Below are 20,942 nucleotides of genomic sequence, written 5' to 3' on the forward strand. Positions count from 1 at the left end.
AAGACTTTGATTTCTTAGCTTAGCAGTTGCAGACAGACCATTCCAACAGCATTATGCCTGCCATCTCCTTTCAAGAGAAACTGAGAGAGTGCTAGGAGACATGGACAATCCATCAAACATCTCCTATTTGAACTTCTTCTTCTCGTAATATGTATGGTGGTACTAAGCACTAATCATCCCCCGCCTGTTTGGCTGTTGGTGTACTGCATGTTTACTGTTCCATGTGGGTGCAATACTAGGCTGTTTCAGCCAGCAGCCATGGCATGTCCTGAGAGAAAAAGTCCAAGTCCTAGATGTACATCCAAGGAAGATAAATCAACTAGTAGGGCCATCCCAACACATGGTGTGTGTTCTCCTACATCACATGTGACCACCCTTGATTTTAGCTGCAGGAGTTGTAAGTACACTGATCAGTTTGAGGAGTTTTCAACTCTAGGCTTTTGGACAGTTCAAGAACAGTGTCTCTATCAGATTCATTTCAGCACCTTCGTGTTGATCTAGCAACTCAAAGCCTGCTTTAATCTTTCCTGCTTGGCTGGGGTCTGATTCAGAAGGTCACAGTAGATTTACCAAACAAATCTTAGGTTATATTCATGAATTGCTTCACAAGTTCTTCTGGACACTCTTTGGAGGCTACTAATTCTCCTGTTTTTAACATATAGACACCAACTAAAGCTGAATGCAGAGTTCTTCACATGCAAGGATATATCTGTAATCACCTACATGATCGTGAAGACACGATGGTCTTTGCAGGGAAATTGCAACCTGCAATGGGGTCTTCATCAATAAATGGTTGAAGTAAATGCAGCAGCAGCAGCAGCAGCAGGGAGCAAAACGCTTGCAGAGAGCAGAAGTGCTTGCAGCAGCACATGAAGCTATTGCACCAGATGACACAGAAGCCAGCAAGAAGAAGTCACTGAAAGAGCGCGCAGTTGCCACTGCAGCTGCTTTAGTCGCAGCTCAATGAGCCCAATTTGCAGAAGCTGTGGGGTGCAAAGTGTCAGCATGTCTTCAGCTATTTAAGAAGCTTGCCACAGATGCAAGTAACATCATCAATTAGCTACTACCGCAGCAACAAGTAATCTCAATAGCCTTACCTATTCTATTTGAAGCGTACATAGACTCATAAAAAAGTACTATGATATGAACGTAAATATTTTTCTCTGCTAGCAAATTTTGTAGGTAAACAATAAGCTGATGCCATCCCAGCTTGCAAATGTAACGCTTCTTTTTTGTGTCAGCAATGGAAGGTGTAGTCACACGCAAGAGGAAGACAAGATCACCAGAAAACAAAGGGGAGTTCACCTACACTTCCTTCTGATGAGTTCAACTTGACTTTGGGAGGTGCAGGGCATTACTCGCAAAGGGTGATGATGATGATATCCTTGTTGCATCACCAGATGGTAAATAACATTATACAGTTCTGATTTCATTTTCTGTTCTATGAAATCCAGCTGAAGCTCAATCATATCTATAACTAATCTGGTGATGACCCCAGGAATCATACTTGACATTTACTGCCACCAAAAAAAGCTTCTACATCCTAAATTTATTAGCTTCTTTTGAGATTGATATTAACATTTCAAACCAGCTGACCTGGAAAAATGGGGCCTCAGATATAGCCCTTCATCATTCTCTAGCCTCCACTATCAACAGTCAAACATCTCAAATAGTTTGCCTCACTTTATTCACTGTTGAGCTACTCAAAGTAACTTACTAGAATGTTCTCCTTGATAACTCTTATATTTATTATTTACAGCATTTTCTCAATTTCTGATAGATGAATTAGTGACTAATGATGTCAAATGCCCAAAATCCAACTAGAAATAGCAGAGATGGGTTTTATGGTCAGTCAAACAATTCATCATCAGTCAGTTTTCTTTTATGATGTTGCTCATATTCCATATTGTTTCCTCTTCATGTTTCAAAGCAGGTAAATGCAGATTTAGATCAGCAACAGCTCTCTTAAACAAGGATGCCAATATAAAATCAAGAAGAATGCAAGTTGAATATTTCCTGCCTCACTGTGCCACATAAATCCATCTGGTTGGTTCTACATAATGCAGATACTGTATATGAGCCTCTCCAGGTTGCAGGTGGAACCTATTGCATTGAGCAAAGGGAAGTTTAAGACACAAAAATGAATGACTACAGCAGACAAGCTGAAATTTTCATGTTCATAACAATGATAGCAATAATCAATAATGTATCCAAAATTTTCTTCATACATGTGAGTATCACTTACATTTTTCTGATAAAACAGGTTTGTTTACATGAAAATGAATTAGAGCTATTATTCTTGTTTCATGATTGTTTCTTGAATCCAAATTGTTTCTGAACTCTCAAGCTACCATCTTTTGCAATTCAATGTTGTCCTCTTACATGTAGCAATTCAAATGATTCGAGGATTCCATGCACATCAAAATAACACACGTAGCTAAGACAACTTCTCTGATGTCAAAGCATTCTATCACTCGGACTCAGCAAAGTCAATGACGCAGGGCTTCTTCGTCCTCGTAGGTCAACAACACTAACTAGCATCACCTATCAAGAATCGATGAAAGGAAACAGCGCCCTGCCGAGTGGCAGACCCCAACACACACTGATCTGATCCCTCCCCATCCATTTCTTGCAGAAACGAAAGCAGCTTCGGCTGATATGGTGGTTGGAGCAGTGATGAGATCACAAGAACAGTAACTCTAGAATTGAAAGCAAACACTGCCCCTCTCTCTCTCTCTCGACCGAATCCGAGAGGACTTTGTTTGCAAGCCTAGCTTCGTCTCCGCCTGTGTTGTCACTTCTGCCGTGGATGGGCATAGTGATCATGAAGCGGTGGGTGGTCGTCAAGTCTCGCAGGGATTCTCTGTGCCCTCGAATAATTACGCCTAGCGTAGGCCAAGCTCGCTAGGGCACAGAAATCTTAAAGAAAGCAAGAACGGAAAGGAAAACCTAGAAAGCTACACCACAGCGTGCAGGCTTTTGGGAAGATCTGCTGATTGTTTCGCCTCAACTGAGCAAAAGATTTGGTCGCGAGGCGAGCCGATTGGATCTGACGAAGGGAGGGAGACGCAAGTAAACCTCCGCCACACCACAGTATCTGTGAAGGGATGCATGCATGCACATGCAAGGTGGCCGAGAGTCTTACGTACGTCGACTGCATAACCATATCAAATATTAACCCACACATCGAAGTCAAAAGAGTCTTCATCTCATGAAAAGAACAGCACAATGGCACTGCCGCAGTTTCCGATGGCGTGCAAAGTCCACAGTTATTGGCTTTCTTTCCTCCTATAATTCGCATATGACACATCTCCATCTCAAGTTGCGTGAGTTAGCAGCTAAGAGATGTGGTATTTTGTGATGTGGAAGTAACACTAACCACAGCTGCTGCACGAGACTGCACCTCTCATCGGTACTTTCCCCCACTGTGAGCGACTGTAAGCATTGGTTGCTGGTTGTGTCATGTTTGACTTCATTGTCTGTGGAGTGGAGGGTGGGAAAGGCTGACTCTTTTTCTCTGCGGCAGGTAAAGGAACACAGATATGGGAATGTTAGGATAACTCTTCTATCGCATCACATCACATCAATCCTCACGGTGTTGTTTTCCTATATAAGACGACTCCATCCCTCCACCATGCACTACAGCTTTTGCCGTTTTCGAGTGCCTACGGTTGGGAAGAGCCAACATGCAGTTTGCCTCCGGCTGCAGCCTCTCTTCTTCTTCTTCGCCTGCTATGATGTGTTGCTGGAGATGGAGAGCTGCTTCGTTTTGGCCTCCTGGCTTTGAATGGTATCAAAGGAGGAGATCGAAGGGTTTAAATGTCAGCTGTGCCACTTCTAATGGGTGCTATCCTTACCGAGCTTTTCTCTCTCTTTTTTATTTTTATTTATTTTTTTCATTCATCCTCTATATATGATTTTATTTTTATTCAATGTTGAAAGGATTGCATGTCATTTTCTTGACCTTGCAAGACTTTCTAAACATGAGATAATATTTCTGGCCGCTCTCTACTCCGTTTTAATTTACTTTGAATTTTTTTATTCTTGTGAATCCCTTCTTCTTTCGCCTTTCTTTCTATCCCTTCTGAGCTTTAGTTTCATGATATGAGAACTTTGCATTCAACTATTTGTGAGATGCTTCAGTCTTTTTTTTCTTTTTGATATGTAGTGATATTTTTGTTCTTTTTGATGTCTACTTGATTATAATTTTTTTTCCACTTTTGGATGGTTTTCTTTTTTCTGGATTTCTCTCCAACTGAAGCATGTTAGATCAGTAGTTGAATCTGCAGTGACAAGATTTGCCAGCAGTAGAATGTGGAAGTGGTGAGTTAGCTGAGAGATGCAATTGCTGTACTTGTAATCTTAGGTGGGTTTTAGCTATAACCAGCCATTATCTTGCTTGTTGAGCTTCTATGGCTACACTCACTCAAAGCACTATTTCAAGTTGCTTGCAATGAATTCCAAGGTTTGGATGCCACAGATACAATGTTGTGATGGTTCACTCACTTCCAAAGTAGTAAATGTTCATATAATTGTGTTCGGCCTCACTCCATACATCACAGTATAAAGATTGATGCCATCCCAAAACTTTGAAGCCAAACATTGCTGATTCACAACGGCAAGAATTGCATTTTGATGGTTGCAGCAAAGCTGAGCTCAACGACGCAGCACAATAAGAACTGTGATCGAAGCAACTAGCAAAATGCCGTCCATACACAGCACACCAAAAGCACAAAACAATCTATTCACAGATAATAAGAATATTTCTATCAAACCATTCACGCAATGCAGCAGCAGAAGAGGATGACATGACGCGGCCATGCACCAAGTCAACTGCTGTCGGCAATATGGCTGAAGGCAAAAAGACACGATCTCCCACTGCTCTCCCCTTGAGAGGCCGATCGCCTCAAAGACCTCGAGCATCTCATCAGGCATGAGCTCGTCTCAGGAACTCCCATGCAGAGCGAGGAGTATAGCTTGGTGGGGGGGAACCTTTGGCAGCTCAATGACCAGAACGAGGAGGAACCCAGAGGAGGGATCCGTGTGCAGTGGAAGTCTGGCTTGCAGAGCTGAGTGGCCATGGGAGTAGTAGAATCCGATCCGTCCGCGGCTGGGCATGTGGCGCAGAGAGACAAGGAGAGGCTCGTTCTTGGCAGCTCCCTCATTGGGCTCATCCCTGGGATCTTGGCAAACGATACGATGGCGTGCCGGCAGAGGGGGCAGGGTATTGATCCCGGCGGAGAAGACAGGATGGTGGATGTGCTGTTGGTGGAACACAGGTAGAGAGCACATCTGGTGCAGAACTCATGATTGCAACCTGCGATGTGAGAATAATTCTGCTATCAGTATGCTACAGTTTCTCTAAGCCAAAGCTTCTTTGTGCCTAACAGATGCATTAGCCAAGTCTTAGCACCATTTCTATCCATGAATTGGACTACAGGTGGAGAGAGATTGACTTGTAACATCAGCTAATGTAATCTTGTTCGTAGTCAGCGAATACGACTAATATGTTAATCGACGACAGGTTGTTAACAAATACTTACGACTAACATATTTATCGACAACAGTTTGCCGCTCATAGTATCATTAACAAATAATTGCGACTTACAAGTAATATGTCTATCGACAACAGTTTGTGACTTTACGAGTATCATTTACAAATAGTTTAATAAATAGTTACGATTTACGACTAACATGTTTATCGACAACGACTTACGACTAACATGTTTATGTTTATCACGGTTGTCGCTTATAGTATCATTAAACTTATGACTAACATATTTATCGACAACAGTTGCCACTCATAGTATCATTAATAAATAGTTGCGACTTATGACTAATATGTTTATCGACAAAAGTTTGTGGCTTTAGGAGTATCATTTACAAAGAGTTCGACTAATATGTTTATCGACAATAGTTTGCGGCTTCTCTTACGACTTACATACAACAACGGTTTGTGACTTTAGGAGTATTACTAACAAATAGTTACGACTTACGACTAATATGTTTATCGACAACGGTTTACGATTTTAGGAGTATTATTAACGACTTACATACAACAACGGTTTGTGACTTTAGGAGTATTACTAACAAATAGTTACGACTTACGACTAATATGTTTATCGACAACGGTTTACGATTTTAGGAGTATTATTAACAAATAGTTATGATTTACGACTATCATGTTTGTTTATCGACAATAGTTTACGGCTTTAGGAGTATTATTAACAAATAATTGTGACACTTATGACTAACATGTTTGTTTATCGACAACGGTTGCCGCTTAGAGTATCATTAATAAATAATTGTGACTTACGACTAACATGTTTGTTTATCGATAACTGTTGCCACTCAGAGTATCATTAACAAATAGTTATGATTTACGACTACCATGTTTGTTTATCGACAATAGTTTACGGCTTTAGGAGTATTATTAACAAATAATTGTGACACTTACGACTAACATGTTTGTTTATCGACAACAGTTGCCGCTCAGAGTATCATTAATAAATAGTTGTGATTTACAACTAACATGTTAATCGACAACCGTTTGTGGCTTTAGGAGTATCATAAACTAACAGTTGCAATTTACAGGTGCATTCATAAACAAATCATTCAGCACAAAAGAATTAGTTCGAGTAAAGTGTCATGATCAACCTAATGTGATAACTGATTCATTAACTTAGTAACAATAAACCCTTATGTTCAGTTAATAGATCAACTTAATCAGACTCCAAAATGCTTAACCTAAAGATAATAGTACTCATCCTGTCCTATATATCAACTTAATCCTACTTGAATGGTGACTTTGCATGATGTATGCATCTGCAGTTTGGTTCACAAATAATCCTCTCTTGATCCATTAATTGTCATCATCTGACATCTGACCCAATGTGAAAATTGACTAATTAACTCCAAAAATCTGAAACTACATGATTCACTTCAATCTATTGAAATCTTCATATCTGAGTGATCAGGTAGGTCCTGACTGAAAGCATTATTAGTACATGGAATCTGAAAGTTTCAGAGATGTGTACCTTCAGCAGCAACTGTGCATCTTCTTTCCAAGCAAACAACACATGGATCAATGCATGCAGGCGACTGGATTGTGCTTCTCCAACCAAATTCTCTGCAGGAGATTAGATAATTAAAATAAAATACATGAAATTTAGCAAACAACCAAAACAAAAAAAAGCACAGAACACTTACCTAGCAATCCTCATGATGCTCATAAGGGGAAGAGATATATACGGGGAAGGAAGGATCTTTACGCGATGATCTGGTTGATTACTTAAGATGCCCTCAAGCCAATTTCTATGCCATGAACGGGCTACCATTAAAGGAGTCCAACTGTTGAGCAAAGCAGCACTATATAAGATTATCCATGCATTCCAATTTGACAGAGAGATGGAAATAAGTTGAACATAAAATAGAAGTAAAACAGTAAAAATGGGTAAGAGAAGGCATCAAGTTGCAGTATATCTAGAGAGCCAGCATCAGCTTATGCCATCAATCGGCAATGATATGGTTGACACTAAAGGATCCCCAAGGAAATACATGGACAATTCTTCAGAGCGATTAAGAAAAGAAAAGAATATTGAATTTGGTTGTTTGATGACTAAAAAAAGAGCTGGGATTAAACAAGCTAAATTTTCAGAAACAACTAAGAGCTCAAGCTTATTTATTACATTAGGTAGGCTACTTAACAAATGCAATGGATCAGTATATATTTTGTTATTGTTAACTATGTGCTATGTACTTCCCCTTACTATCTTTGAAGAATTAACAATCGGCTTGAGCCATAAAAGAGGATAATTGAAGTCCATATGGTCAAAAAAGGTGTCAACACAACAAAATTCTCCAATGTATAGTCAAGTTTGGCACTTCATTAGATAGTGTGCAACAGAAAATCAACTGATTCAATCCCCCTTTTAATTACCATGGAAATGTATCATCTATTTGCACTTTCATCAGGATTTGATTAAAGTCCAGAGAGTCAGACAAGGTATCAATCCTGAAATGAATTTTGCCAAACTTGTTACTTAGATTAATTAAGAACAGAAATTGCAGTTGATAAAGCATCTAATTAGTCCTGCAGATTCTAGCTCTATCTAAAGTTTAAGTTCCATATCAACCTAGAAAGCTTTTAGCATATCAGATACATACCCATTCGAGTTTTCAGCATCCAAACTAGCTCCTCTGGCAATAAGAACCTGAATGCCCACATCTAATAAGTAACCACAGTAATTAGCATACCAACAGACAAAACCAAATAGACATGAAACCAACTTACCTCACAGCAAACTGCACTTCCACCACAAGCAGCATAGTGGAGGGGCGAGCTTCCAGCACCTGCAAAATGAGTTTATTATACTTGTTAAGCTAAACGCGACATCAATATGGTCACAATTTGTTCATACATCACGCATTAGCTCTATAATTTGCAATATGGAATAAACTTGCATTGTTCTAAATTATCGATATCTTTGGTTGCTAGATCAGGTTAAAAGATATGGTAATTGAAATCGGTAGTGAGAATTATCACTCTAATAAGCTGAAGTACAATACAGTGTACAGAAACCTTTTATTGTAAAGCAAGAAAATTCAGAACTACTTCTTTCTCATGGTATTCAAAAGTGATGACTGGAATTTGAGAACCGAATGGAAGCAAAGAAGGAAAGACTGAAAGCAACAGAGAGCACTCCGTATAAATGAGTTTACCCATCAATCCATCAGCTAAGTGTAACATTTCTTTTCCACATCATTTGCAACTAGTTCCTACACATCGCCAAAACCTTATACAAAAACCAGTATTGTCTTCCTTTTAAGTCATGCTAATAGTATGTCCCATCTGAGCACAATTAAAAAATGAACCTCCATCAAATCTCTCCTCCAAATTATGTGCTGGAAGTGCAACAATCACAAAGACATCGTTTGGCTGGTGCAGATTCTGGAATTAGTTTCCCACAGTACTAGCACTGCATTATGGGTAATGCTCAGTCTCAACTACAAGCATCAACATGTAGTTCCTCCATGATCAAGTAATTATGACTTGTCTTTCTTTAACCTTGTTTCTATCCAGTGACTAATGCTTCCTTTATGCAAAAAATGTCATCAACACCATCAACTTATAAAATTTCTGTGTATATCTCAGGTGAATTATTATTTTACTGCAACTTGTGAGACCTTAGATGCAATATCAGATTATACGCAATTGAAAGCATTATATGCTTCATGAAGTTCTTGATCTATTCTCATGAACCTAAACTCCCAGCCATATCTACTATGACTACTCTGTTCTGTGCACGAACTTTCAACACTTCCTCATATGCCAAGTATCTATCAACCTAGAATCTAACATATGCACCCATCCATAACCTAGATCAGGAAAATATGAAGTTCCTTTTGTATGGCAGAAACATTAAACATAAGCAATAGAAGAAAAAAGTTTAAAGACAAAAATAACCACATAAAAGCACGCAAGATAACCACACAGAAATATTTTAAAAGGATTTTTGTTGTAGGAACTAAAATACAACAACAGTTTGTTATGACAGCACAAAGAAAGGTCCAAATGGAACATCTCATCTTATCATGAGCAGAGAACTATATTACACGAGCACATAAATAATGCCTAAGACAGACAGACAAATGAAAACAACCATTATCATTTACAAATTTTCCTGAACAGGTTAAAACTTAAGACTATTTGCAATAAAAGAATGTGAAAAAGAAGAAATCATCCCTCCTAAGAATGTTAGCGGCCTTTGTGTGAATTAAAATGATAGGAAGTGAATTAAGTAGTAGGCCCACTTAGGTTAATACTAGGGATGTAAGGATGGATCTCACAACCAAACAATACCAGTTCTCATTATTCCAAAACAATATGAACAAGCCCAAATTTTCTTGGTAGGCATGTGGTCACATATGTTGAGTACCTCTTCCTACCTATCTATGGATCAGCTACATGGAAACTTCTTCTTTGCAATTGAACTGTTGAGTGCAACATAAATAATTAAAACTAAGAGCCAGCAAATCCTTTTTGTTGTTTCCCAAATATTATGATTATATCTCCATCTTCCAAAGCTCTCTAAAATGGGACTAGCATGCATCATTCTAATAAAATCATGATTCTAGAACCATAACCGGTGGTATGCTTACGAGAATAATTTAAAACAACCAGAGTTACTAGAAACAAGAACTGACATGCAATTAGAGAACCTAGACACACCAGTGTTGTAGTAGGATTATAACTGAAACAATAAGTTTAACAATGTCCACATAGATACTGGCAATTCCAAGATATCTGCAACTAGTTTAAAAGCAGCAACCACATGACTGTACAAGAGACAACTAAAGGTATGAAGCTTTTCGGTGGAATCTTAAAGTGACCAAGAATGAGGATGACAACAAAAGAAACAAACCTATCAGATCAATTGTTGACCCGTCTTCCACCGTGACCTGGGAAACAGAAGCACCCAAGTCTAAGAGTAAGTGCATAGTCTCCGCATGCCCATTTAGTGCTGCCATATGAAGTGCCGTGATGCCTCCATCTGCCTTTTGGTTAACTAGTTTAGACAAGGAACTGCCAAATACCAGTAGAAGATATAATTTTTTTTCTAATAAAGATTTAGAGAATGTCCATAAGGATAAAAACGTACCTCTTGTCAAAGTCAGGAATAGAGGATTCATGGGTTGATTTTCCCCTCATCATATTCCAAAATTCAGGTATGCTTGGAACATAGTCGGTAAGGAGAAGACGGACGCAACGAGTGTGCCCATTCAGAGCAGCTAAGTGGAGAGCTGTTCCACCATTGAGATAATCTGTTCTGTGAATCTATCATACAATTTCCGAATACTACCTGAGAGTTATTATGAGACCACCATGGAACAAAGAAACAAAAAAACAAGCACCATGGGAGAAGAGAAAAAGAAAAGCAGCTTACATTAGCTTTGAAAAGCATAAGAGTCTGAACAACCTCCCAGTGACCATATTGACAAGCTTTCATTAATGCAGTCTGCAACAGAACACAATTGTTGATAGTAATAAATGTGAAATTTAAACTTTTTCTCCTTCCTGAAGACAAAGAATGTACACTAACTAATTTCAACATCCACTTTTCCAGAATAAAAGATCACCAGATATTTAACAAGTTTCCGGCCATGTAACACACAACAAAACAAGAACAATCAGAGGGATAAGGATCTAGGTTTCACCTGTCCGCTTATGTTCCTCAGGTTAATGTCAACTCCAGATTCGATCAAAAGAGAGACAATCTGAAGACCAAATGACCAAATGAGCTTCTACAGAAGCCATAGATTGACATAAATTCTGATAAAAGACATCAAATTGAACAGGAGCCTGTGAGAAATTACCTCATGGTGGCCCTGAGCTGCAGAATAATGAAGGGGTGAGTTCCTAACACCAAAGGTCGAGTACCGGGCAAGCCGGGGATTGTATTCCAGTAGCGCTTTGGCCTCCTGAAGGTCCCCATCTCTTGCCGCGGAGACCAGTCTCTCCCCTGATGCAGAGCACCCGAAGGAATTCCCCATAATACTTAGAAACCCCATAATCCCCAAAAGCTAGCAACCAAATCGGAGAACAATGGACAAAAAATCGCTACTTTTTTTGTGGCAAGAACACCTTTCTAAATCCACCAAGAGCAATCTAATAGAAAACTCTCAGGATGGGGAGATTACCACCCAAAACAATCTCCACCAAGATTCAAGAACTCAAAGAAAAAGAAAAGAACAAAAGAATCCTTCTGATGACTAAAAAGACCCCTTTTTTACGAGGAAAATGAGAGCTCGAACGCGAATCCCCCACCATTGGCATGCATCATCGAGAAAACATGTCCCCAGTCGCCATCCTTTGTCGCCCGGGCCTGCTTCCAGATGGGATTCAACCCAAAGACGACGCCTTTTTCTTGGCTTGTTGCAAGGAAAGAACAATGGAATACCAAACGGCGCTTACAACAAGAGGAAGGAATAATTGTTTAGAACAACAAGGACATAGGAATGGTAGAAGATATTATATATATAGGATGAGAACACAAGAAAATAAAAAAAAAGGCCACAAGAGGAATGGAAAGGAGAAGAGAAGGGAAGGGAAGGGAAGGGAAGAGAAGGGAGAGAGAGGGGGAAAAAAGGAAAACGGGGGAAGCAAATGGTAGAGAGAGAGAGAGCGAGAGAGAGAGAGTTGATATTGCAAGCAAAATGATCCTGTAAAGGAAAGCACGTCTCCATGATCGGCGTGGACAGCACCAACTCAAGTCAAATTGCCTGGTCAACTCCTGTTTTCTCCAGTGAAGATATAGGAAGGTTGACATATATCTGTAGATCCCTACAAGAGTCAACTCCTATTGAATCACCCAAGAAACGGTTCAGGGTTGACGTGGTCTCTCGGTCACGAGGACTGTGCATGGTTTAACAACAACCATTGTACTTGTCAGCGGTGATTCAGGCTGCCTGCAGACTAACTTATCTTTCCTAAGAATAAGTAGAGGATTTAATATACATATATATAAGAAATCTTGGGCATTGATAAATAAAAAGAATATAGGATAAATGTTGATACATATATCATCAATAAAGATTTCGAGGGTTACATTTTTATCATGGGAGTGGGGCATGATTGTGCCTGACCACATCAGCCCTGAAAATTTTTAAGGGTGAGATATCCCCATGTCCTATAACCAAATGTATGGAGATTTGCAAGATAAAAAATAATTATATATATATATATATATATATATATATATATATATATGTATATATATATATATATATATGTATATATATAATGCATTCACCTCTAGTGATCACATCTAGTGTCTCATATTTTCCATTCACCTGGTTCATGATTAATTACAGATTATTGAACATCATCATATCCTAGACTTGAACCTCTCAGGTGAGCTAGAGCTACGAGAGAATTGTCTCGTACTCAATTTCGTTATTATATATTTTAAACTCGAATCGAAGAGCTTGCTTATACACTTGTCTGTTCGAGCCTTTGAAAACTAGTTCGACGTCGCCTCCATCCGAGATGACAGTCATCCACAAACAATGTCCTTATAAGAGGAGCGTGCTTGTCAACCTCGGACGAAGGAAGAGTTAGTTCTAACATAAAGTCCGTCAACGCTTAGGTCTTTATAATAATCATTGAGACATCGGATATCGTACTCCCCTAGCTCTACTAACCACCTTAGCAGCCGACTTGAGATATCAAATTGAGAGATAACCTGTATAGCATGTGCCCGAAAATAGAGGTGAATATTCCTTGTATTCAAGACTAGCACAAATGTGAGCCTTTTAATACAGGGTACCACTTCTCGGATCTACTCAAAATGTGACTAGTATAGTAGATGAGCCTTTAAAGTACTGTATCATTTCGTACTAACACCAAACTGATAGCTAAGTTGGTGGTAGCGAAATAAGAGACTTAGAATATCACCTAAGTTAAAGGAAGTGGACCGTGGTAACTCAGTGATATGGTCTTTCAACTTCTCTAATGCATCTTGACACTTCTTGATTCATAGAAAATCCTTCAAGTCCTTCAATGCCCAAAAGAATGGCAAACATATATCATCGAATTAGGATAAGAATTGACTAAGTGGTGCTAGCCAATATATTAATTATTGAACCTATTTTACTGACTAAGGTGGATGCATCTCTAATAATGACTTATACCTTCTCGAGGTTTATATTTATTCCTCTCTGATGTATGATGAACTTGAGGAACTTCCTCGAGTTAACTTCGAAGACACATTTGGTTAGATTGAGGCACATGTTAAACTTTTTCGAAACTTGAAATATCTCAGCCATATCTACCAAATATGAGTTGGTCATCTTGCTCTTCACCATCATGTCATCCACATAAGTTTTAACATTTCTCTCGATCTGATGCTTAAATATTATATTCACTATCCTTTGGTATGCTGATCTTTTATTTTTTAACCCAAATGACATGACTCGATATAATATATATCGTAGTTTGTGATAAAGGTAGTATGTTCTCGATCCTCCAATGCTATTCTGATTTGGTTATACCATGAGAATGCATCTATAAAGGTGAGGAGCTCAAGACCTGAGGTAGCATCAATCAATTGATTAATTTAAAAAATAGGTCAGTTATCCTTTGGGAATACTTTATTATGATTGGTACAATCAACACATATCTTTTAGTTTCTATGAGATTTTTTTAACGAGTATAACATTAGCGAGTCATTGGGCTACTGCACCTTGGTAATAAACTCTACTCCTAACAACTTATCCACCTCCTCACCAATTGCTTGCTGGCAGTTAAGGGCAAACTTACGAGGCATTTGCTTTATTAATCGTGTCTTAGGAAAAATATTCAAATGATGCTGAACTAAGTTAGGGTTGATTCTCGACATGTTTCGGTGACCATGTGAATATCTTAGAATTTTTTTAGTAGAAGTTAATAGGCTACAATTGATTCTCCTCAAGAAGGGTCGCTCCAACCTTGATAGTTCAGATATGTCAGGCTTTATCTATGGGTACCTTGATCAGTAGCTCTATTGGCTCGAGATGTAGGGTGGACCTAGTCAAGTCTCGAGGGTCCATAGGTGGTGTCTCGGGTCGGGATTTCAGAGATCACTATTAGGTAGCACTGGCATAAGTCTCTTGGCTTGCTTTTTAGCTCTCCGATACTAGCTCTCATTAGGAATTTCATCGTTATATGGTAAGTCAACACCATCGCTCTTAGTTTACTCGGTGTGGGTTGGCCAATGATCACATTGTATGTCGAGGGGATATCTATCATAATGAATTTAATCAATATTGTATTAGAGCAGGGCTTACCTCCAAATGTGATGTGTAGATTTATAGCCTCGAGAGGCAAGATAGAGTCATTGGTAAACCCCATCAGTGAAGAAGTTAGAGAGGTAAGATCGTTGGTTGACAACCCAAGTTTTAAGAAAATATCAAAGTAAAGGATATTAGTAAAGCTATATATATAGATCATGACCTTTTCACCCAAGCGTTGATCATCCTTATAGATACTACTAAAGCATTATTATAATTTTGGTCATGGTGCTCTACCTCTTCTTTTTTAAAAGTTATTTTCGAGTCACCCGCTATCCTCAAGTATTTTTCAGTGGTAGCTCGAGTATAAGTCTTATGGACCGAGAAGTTGTCTCTCCCTAGGGTTGGTCTACTAATAATGATATCAATTTGCCTCTCTACTAGCCCCTGAGATCAGGGTGAGGGTTCTTAATGCTTTCAGATGAACTACCCGAGGTGTCCTCGATGTTTAAGCTTTTAAATTTGCTCTTTCAAGTTGTGACAATCTTTAGTGTCATAGTTGTAATCTCGATAGAACCGATAGTGCTTGGACTTATCTCTTTTCGTCAATGGGGTCTTCGTTAGATCGGGGTCCCATAAGAGCATTTTTTTCTTTTATATGGAGGAAAACTTTAGTTCTAGTTATATTTAGATGGGTCAGCTCAAACCTCTAACGAGATAGCTTCGGTCGTTCATTTCTCTTCTATCAAGGTGACCTCGGGATTGGGGCTGATTGTGGCTACTCCTGCTTTGGCCTCTTATGTGACTATTCACGCTTGCTCAAGACCATTGTCTCAGCGACAATGTATTGATTGGTCTTTTGAAATATTTTGGGTACAATTGTTAGTAGTTTTTCTATCAATAACCAAAAGAAACGAGAGAGCCTAAGTCCCATCATAAAGGTCTATATAATAAATGAACATCTAATATACCTCGTATCTTATTCGCAAATCGAGTGATAAAGTTTGTAAGCATTTCTTCTTCCTGCCACATAAGTCCAAGGAGTGTTGCCACTGAAGGCCAATGATGTACGTTCCTAAGAAAATGAAGTTCAAACTCCTTCACTAGTTGTGCGAAAGAGCATATAGAAAGTAGCTTTGAGCGAGTGTATTGTTCTTATGCTAGGCTTGGACGGAAAGGTATGATATATTAGGGTGTTTGAGGTGCCATATAGTGACATTTGGGCATAAAAATTGTAATGTTCTCTATCAGATCAGATCGATATTATCGTCAAATACCTTCAAAGATGGGAGATGGGAGATGAAAGTTTTCTAAAATTAGTTCCTCCTAGATGTTTGAAGTGAACAGTGATTGACCCAATGTGGGGTTAATAAGCACTTCCCCTTCTGGTTGTTGGAGTGTTCATCGCATCTCATCCAAACGTCAATCCATCTGTTTATTGATTGGGCCTTAGATTCAGGTGAGGCAGACCGAGAGTGGTGTGGTCCGTTGAATTCCATGATCATGGACTATGGTGCCCCCTTAGCCGACGATTCGATAGACCTCAAGCGCTCTTGGAATGTTGATATCACATTGAGTTGGGGAATCTTGACGGGTGTCGGTATAGCTGGGGAATGAGGTGAGCTGGTGGCACCACCCGTTGGGCTTGTATCAAGCCTGATAGCATATGCACTTGTTAAATGAGGTTTAAGAACACATTGACAGGGATGAATAGGTGGATCGAGGCCATTTTTAGAGGTGAGAGACCTAGGTTGTTGAATAGGCATTAGTAATTCATCTATGTCTATATCGAAGTGGATGCACTAATGTACGAAAATGATAGCTACTGCTCCCCTTAGGTGAAAGTACTTTGGTTTGGGGGAAAAGCCTCTTTACTCAAGTGTTCATTGAGATGATTGACGGACGGGTGTAATATCGAGCTATTCTTCTAGCATTGAAAATGTTATGAGAATGTGTCATTGACATCTTGATCTGCTTGACGTAATTTTGACTCGTATGCATAAGATTGTCCGAAGTATAGTCGAGCTGTCTCCGAGATAGAAACGTCGAGTTCCAAAGGTGCCACTTGTACGAAGATTGAGGTTGAAAGAGGTTTTCTAATTCGATCTCTTTCACGTGCAAGTTAGTAACTCAGGTAAATGGATATCATAACCTCCAATAATTATGTTAAAAAGTAAACTTTTATAACTGATAGTGAATGGATAATATATTTTATTAAATATTCTTTGAGAGAATAATCTTTAACAGTCTTTAAAAATGTTGTTATCATCTAAAACGTTGTTTTCAGTGTAAGAGATCACTAGGAAGAAAAGACCACTGTGGAGTATTTCCAGAGAAAAAATTGCAGTGTTTTCTGTATGGAATTGAACTTGAAGATGGCAGGGAGGAATCTGCTGCTCTTCTGAAGAGGAATGAATGATACAACAGAAGATAGAATGTGTGATGTTGATGAACACACTGTTCCTGTTTGGTTCAAAGTTTCATATTGAGACTGCTCGATTCAAGGAAAGGAAAATACTTGATGGATTCAAATTAATTATATTTCAAGTTGCAAATAGGTTTGACTTCAGATGAATTTCTTCATCTTTATGAGGAAAAAAAAAAGAAATCAAGTAAAAAATTTGAGATTGTTTTGCAGACACTTCCAAGAAAGCAAGTAAATTTTCGAGTATCAAATTGCCTTCTTGAAAACCATCTAATATTTTGGTGACAATTAACTTCCTAAATTTCTCATCATAATATTATTGAGTCCATCTCACCATATCAATGAGTTTTTATTCTTACATCTGACAGAATAAGATATAGTAACCAATTGATGAGCATCCTTTGTGACAGAATATTATCATTATTGTTATTTCTGTGAACTACTTTTTGTTGCTCACATGATATCTGTAGTCATTGAAGGAGGTAGGGATCCTTTGTGATGCAGAAAATAGCTGAGGAACTCAGAGGCAAATCCATATTTTCCTACTTGCAGAACCACATTGTTCATGCTTTAAAGGTCATGAATTGGTCCAACCATGCATGGTTTCTTGGGTGGGTCTGTGGATTCAGTAAACACCACACACTGTGTCTTGGAAGATCAAGAGAGACAGCCATATAAACAAAGATGAGGACAGGGTAGCCAATCCCTTGTACAGCTTTCGTTTTCTGTCCTTTGTTTCATCACATGATCATGAGTGTGACAAGTCTACTGGTCCATTAAATGGTTGTAAAGACAGGCTTACAAGATTCAAAGTTAAAGCTGAGTTCTGAATCTGAATTTGAAGTAAATGTTTGCATCTCATCTGCTGCATGAGACAGGTGTTCTTTTCTTTCTTCTCTTTCTAAGCTGAAAAATCTTGACTTCAAGAAATCAAGTCTAGTGAGATTGAAACTAAATGATAAAGATAAAGTGCACTTGGAAGAGAACAAGAACTTGGATCAGCACTGACAGAATAATACTTGTTATTAACAAGAATACAAGTCTCCTATTCAGAAACCATATAGATGGAAGCTTCAATAGCATTGGAAAAGGAACCACTGTGGCTATCAACTGACATCACTTGTTCTTCTTCACCTAAAACAATGCCACACTCATGGAATTACAAGTTAGCTATACTTCAAATCTAAATGATAATCTTGTTGTACCCTCCTAGGCTGACTGATACTGGAATTTAGCAAGAACTGTTTTCTTATTGGAATTCAGATACTTTGTGGGTGAGTGAAGTAGATTCTTTACTGATCTTTCTCTTAAACAAATCAATGGCAACCACAAAATTCTATTTAAATGTCAGCTTTGTGTTGAAGACTCCATGATCCCATAGCACACAAGGCCTCCCATGAGACCCCAATCCTCCTCCTTGCTCAAAAGCCATGAGCTTTCTCACCCCCAGTTATGTATGCATTACACAGTGGTGAAGAGGAAGATGAACTGCCATGATCTCCATTTCCAGTCTCATGATCATGTGTTGAACAAGTACCATTAGGCGAATAACTGTACATGTATAAACACATTCAATTCTATTTGACCAGCTGGGGGCCTTTCTTGTGGTGGTCTTACCTTCCCTCCCTGCACAGTAATCAATTCTTGTTTATCAGGTCCCATCAGCTGTCACCTCTTCATTTTTTCCTCCCGTTAAGGATCACATCTTCCTAAATTGACCTGCAAATTCTGCTTCTCTTTCCTTCCACGACCACAGAGATCAAGTTTCGTGAGCCTAAAGTGCTCAATTCAGAAGAGAATGACAGGGGAATTTCGAGATAAAGATGATCCAATTGAACTGCAGACAAGATAACAAAGGCCTGGTGAGTCTTATCTTTCTCTTTTCTTTCAATCTTTGTGCCTTTGCCAATACCAAAACATGGACTGGGTCTTGCATGAAAGCATCAAAGGAGGGGACTTTTCTTCCCCAATCCCACTCCCATTACCAGTCCCACCACCTCCTCCTCCTGTTATTAATTCTGAGAGAAGGATTAATCTTAGTATCCTTATCATATTTCTCATACTAGCAATCATCTTCTTCATCACTGGGCTCCGCCACCTCCTTGTGAGATACCTTCTCAGGCCTACCAGCAGGGAGCGAGAAGACTTGAACAACGTTACAGCACTGCAAGGACAGCTGCAGCGGCTGTTCCATCTCCATGATGCAGGGGTGGACCAGTCCTTCATCGACACTCTCCCAGTCTTTCTCTACAAATCCATCATATACCTCGGGGACCCATTCGATTGTGCTGTCTGCCTCTGTCAGTTTGAGGCTGATGACAAGCTCAGGTTGCTCCCAAAGTACAGCCATGCCTTCCATGTACAGTGCATAGATACTTGGCTCATGTCCCACTCCACCTGTCCTCTTTGCAGAAGAAGCCTTCTTCCCGACCTCTCTCCCACCGACAGTTTTGGTCCCGTAGTCCTTGTTCTTGAGCCTGGAAGTGAGAGCTCAAGAGAGACTGCTTCTGAGAGGGAGGACTCTATGCCCAATGTTGACCTTGGTTCTAATGGAGACGAAGACACTGGGCCTTCCATCGTCCACACTTCCCAAAGGGCGGTGGAGATGGCAGAAAGGGAAGAAGTTGGTATGGCACTGCCAGTTTCAGAGGCTTCGGAGACAAAGGTAGTGCCCGTCAAACTTGGCAAGTTTAGGAGCGTGTATGTCGGTGAAGGAAGCAGCACTGCCAACGGTAACTTGGACCAGAGGAGGTGCTTCTCCATGGGTTCGTACGAGTATGTGATGGATGATAGGGCATTGCTTCAGGTTCCCATCAAACCACCAAAGATGAAGCCCGAGCACCGGTTTGCGGTGTCGAAGTTCGGTTGCCATTCGAGAAGGGGTGTGTTTAAAGGATCGGATGCACTGAGAGCTACAGAATTCAGAGGTGACGCTGGTAATGTCGGTATCAGCAGTCATCTGCACATGAAAGAGAGCTTCTCGGTTTCCAAGATATGGCTTCAGTCCGAGAAAGAGAAATCTATGGCCGGGGATTCTTCCCGGCGGGCCCTTTCTTTCAGGACTGGCGATGAATTGTATCTAATAAACGGTATCAGCCATGCTGCTACTGCATCTGAATTAGATCCCACAGCTGGGGAGAAGAGTGCAAGCGAAGTAGATTTAGATGTGGAGGTAGGAAGATGCAACGACGGCGTCGGATCTTGGTCTGATGGGGCATTCTCATTTGCCAGGAGAACATTGCTCCGGTTAGCAGGAAGGCAGAATTTATGATTGTCTGTGCCGAGCATTCTTGCATTTACGAGATGCAGGAGGTGATCAAGAAAGACAGAAAAAAGATCATTGCACACACCCTTTGAGATTCCCTTTCTTTTTTTTTTGTCTTCTGCTTGCAAATTCTTCAAGAAACTGATGGAATGTCATATACATGTTTCTCATCAAAATCTGAAACTGATGTGTTGCAGGAAGTGGAATTTGTTCATCAGTTTGACTGTAAGCAAAGTTGTCATGAATTGTGTTATGTCACTGAATATGTGATTAGATCCACTTATTCTGACCAAAATGAAGTAAATAGCTGCAAGACAAACAGCAGAAAATTAATATGATATATGCAGCAACATTATTAGACTAAAATAACCAGACTTCTTCATGAAAAGAAAGACTCATTCATGAAAAGAAAAAAGATGCAGCAAATTCCACTCTCAAATTCAAATGTGCTTCTCTTCCTTGTCTAGTAAGTTGGTACTGTTT

The 20,942-nt window shown here is 39.5% G+C and overlaps 2 protein-coding genes across 3 annotated transcripts; one reads left to right on the forward strand and one right to left on the reverse strand.

Moving 5' to 3' along the window:
* Positions 1–4,435: 4,435 nt before the first annotated feature.
* Positions 4,436–12,166, reverse strand: LOC135606935 (probable E3 ubiquitin-protein ligase XBOS32). Of its 2 annotated transcripts, XM_065098322.1 has the most exons (11): positions 11,828–12,166; positions 11,377–11,522; positions 11,218–11,277; positions 10,947–11,018; positions 10,662–10,837; positions 10,425–10,585; positions 8,294–8,352; positions 8,167–8,213; positions 7,210–7,350; positions 7,038–7,129; positions 4,436–5,317 (listed from the first exon to the last, which is right to left on the reverse strand). In XM_065098322.1, the coding sequence occupies exons 1-11, from the start codon at positions 11,841–11,843 to the stop codon at positions 4,830–4,832; spliced, it is 1,458 nt and encodes a 485-aa protein (XP_064954394.1). In that variant the 5' UTR covers positions 11,844–12,166; the 3' UTR covers positions 4,436–4,829. The 2 variants fall into 2 exon arrangements, with proteins under 2 accessions (XP_064954394.1, XP_064954393.1); XM_065098321.1 differs by having other exon boundaries at positions 11,377–12,166.
* Positions 12,167–19,095: 6,929 nt separating this feature from the next.
* Positions 19,096–20,801, forward strand: LOC135606401 (RING-H2 finger protein ATL13-like). The gene has a single exon (XM_065097423.1). It carries the CDS (start codon positions 19,113–19,115, stop codon positions 20,463–20,465), a length of 1,353 nt encoding a protein of 450 aa, XP_064953495.1. The 5' UTR covers positions 19,096–19,112; the 3' UTR covers positions 20,466–20,801.
* The last annotated feature ends 141 nt before the right edge of the window (positions 20,802–20,942 follow it).

The sequence above is a fragment of the Musa acuminata genome, chromosome BXJ2-3 (assembly GCF_036884655.1).
Source record: "Musa acuminata AAA Group cultivar baxijiao chromosome BXJ2-3, Cavendish_Baxijiao_AAA, whole genome shotgun sequence".
NCBI lineage: Eukaryota > Viridiplantae > Streptophyta > Magnoliopsida > Zingiberales > Musaceae > Musa > Musa acuminata.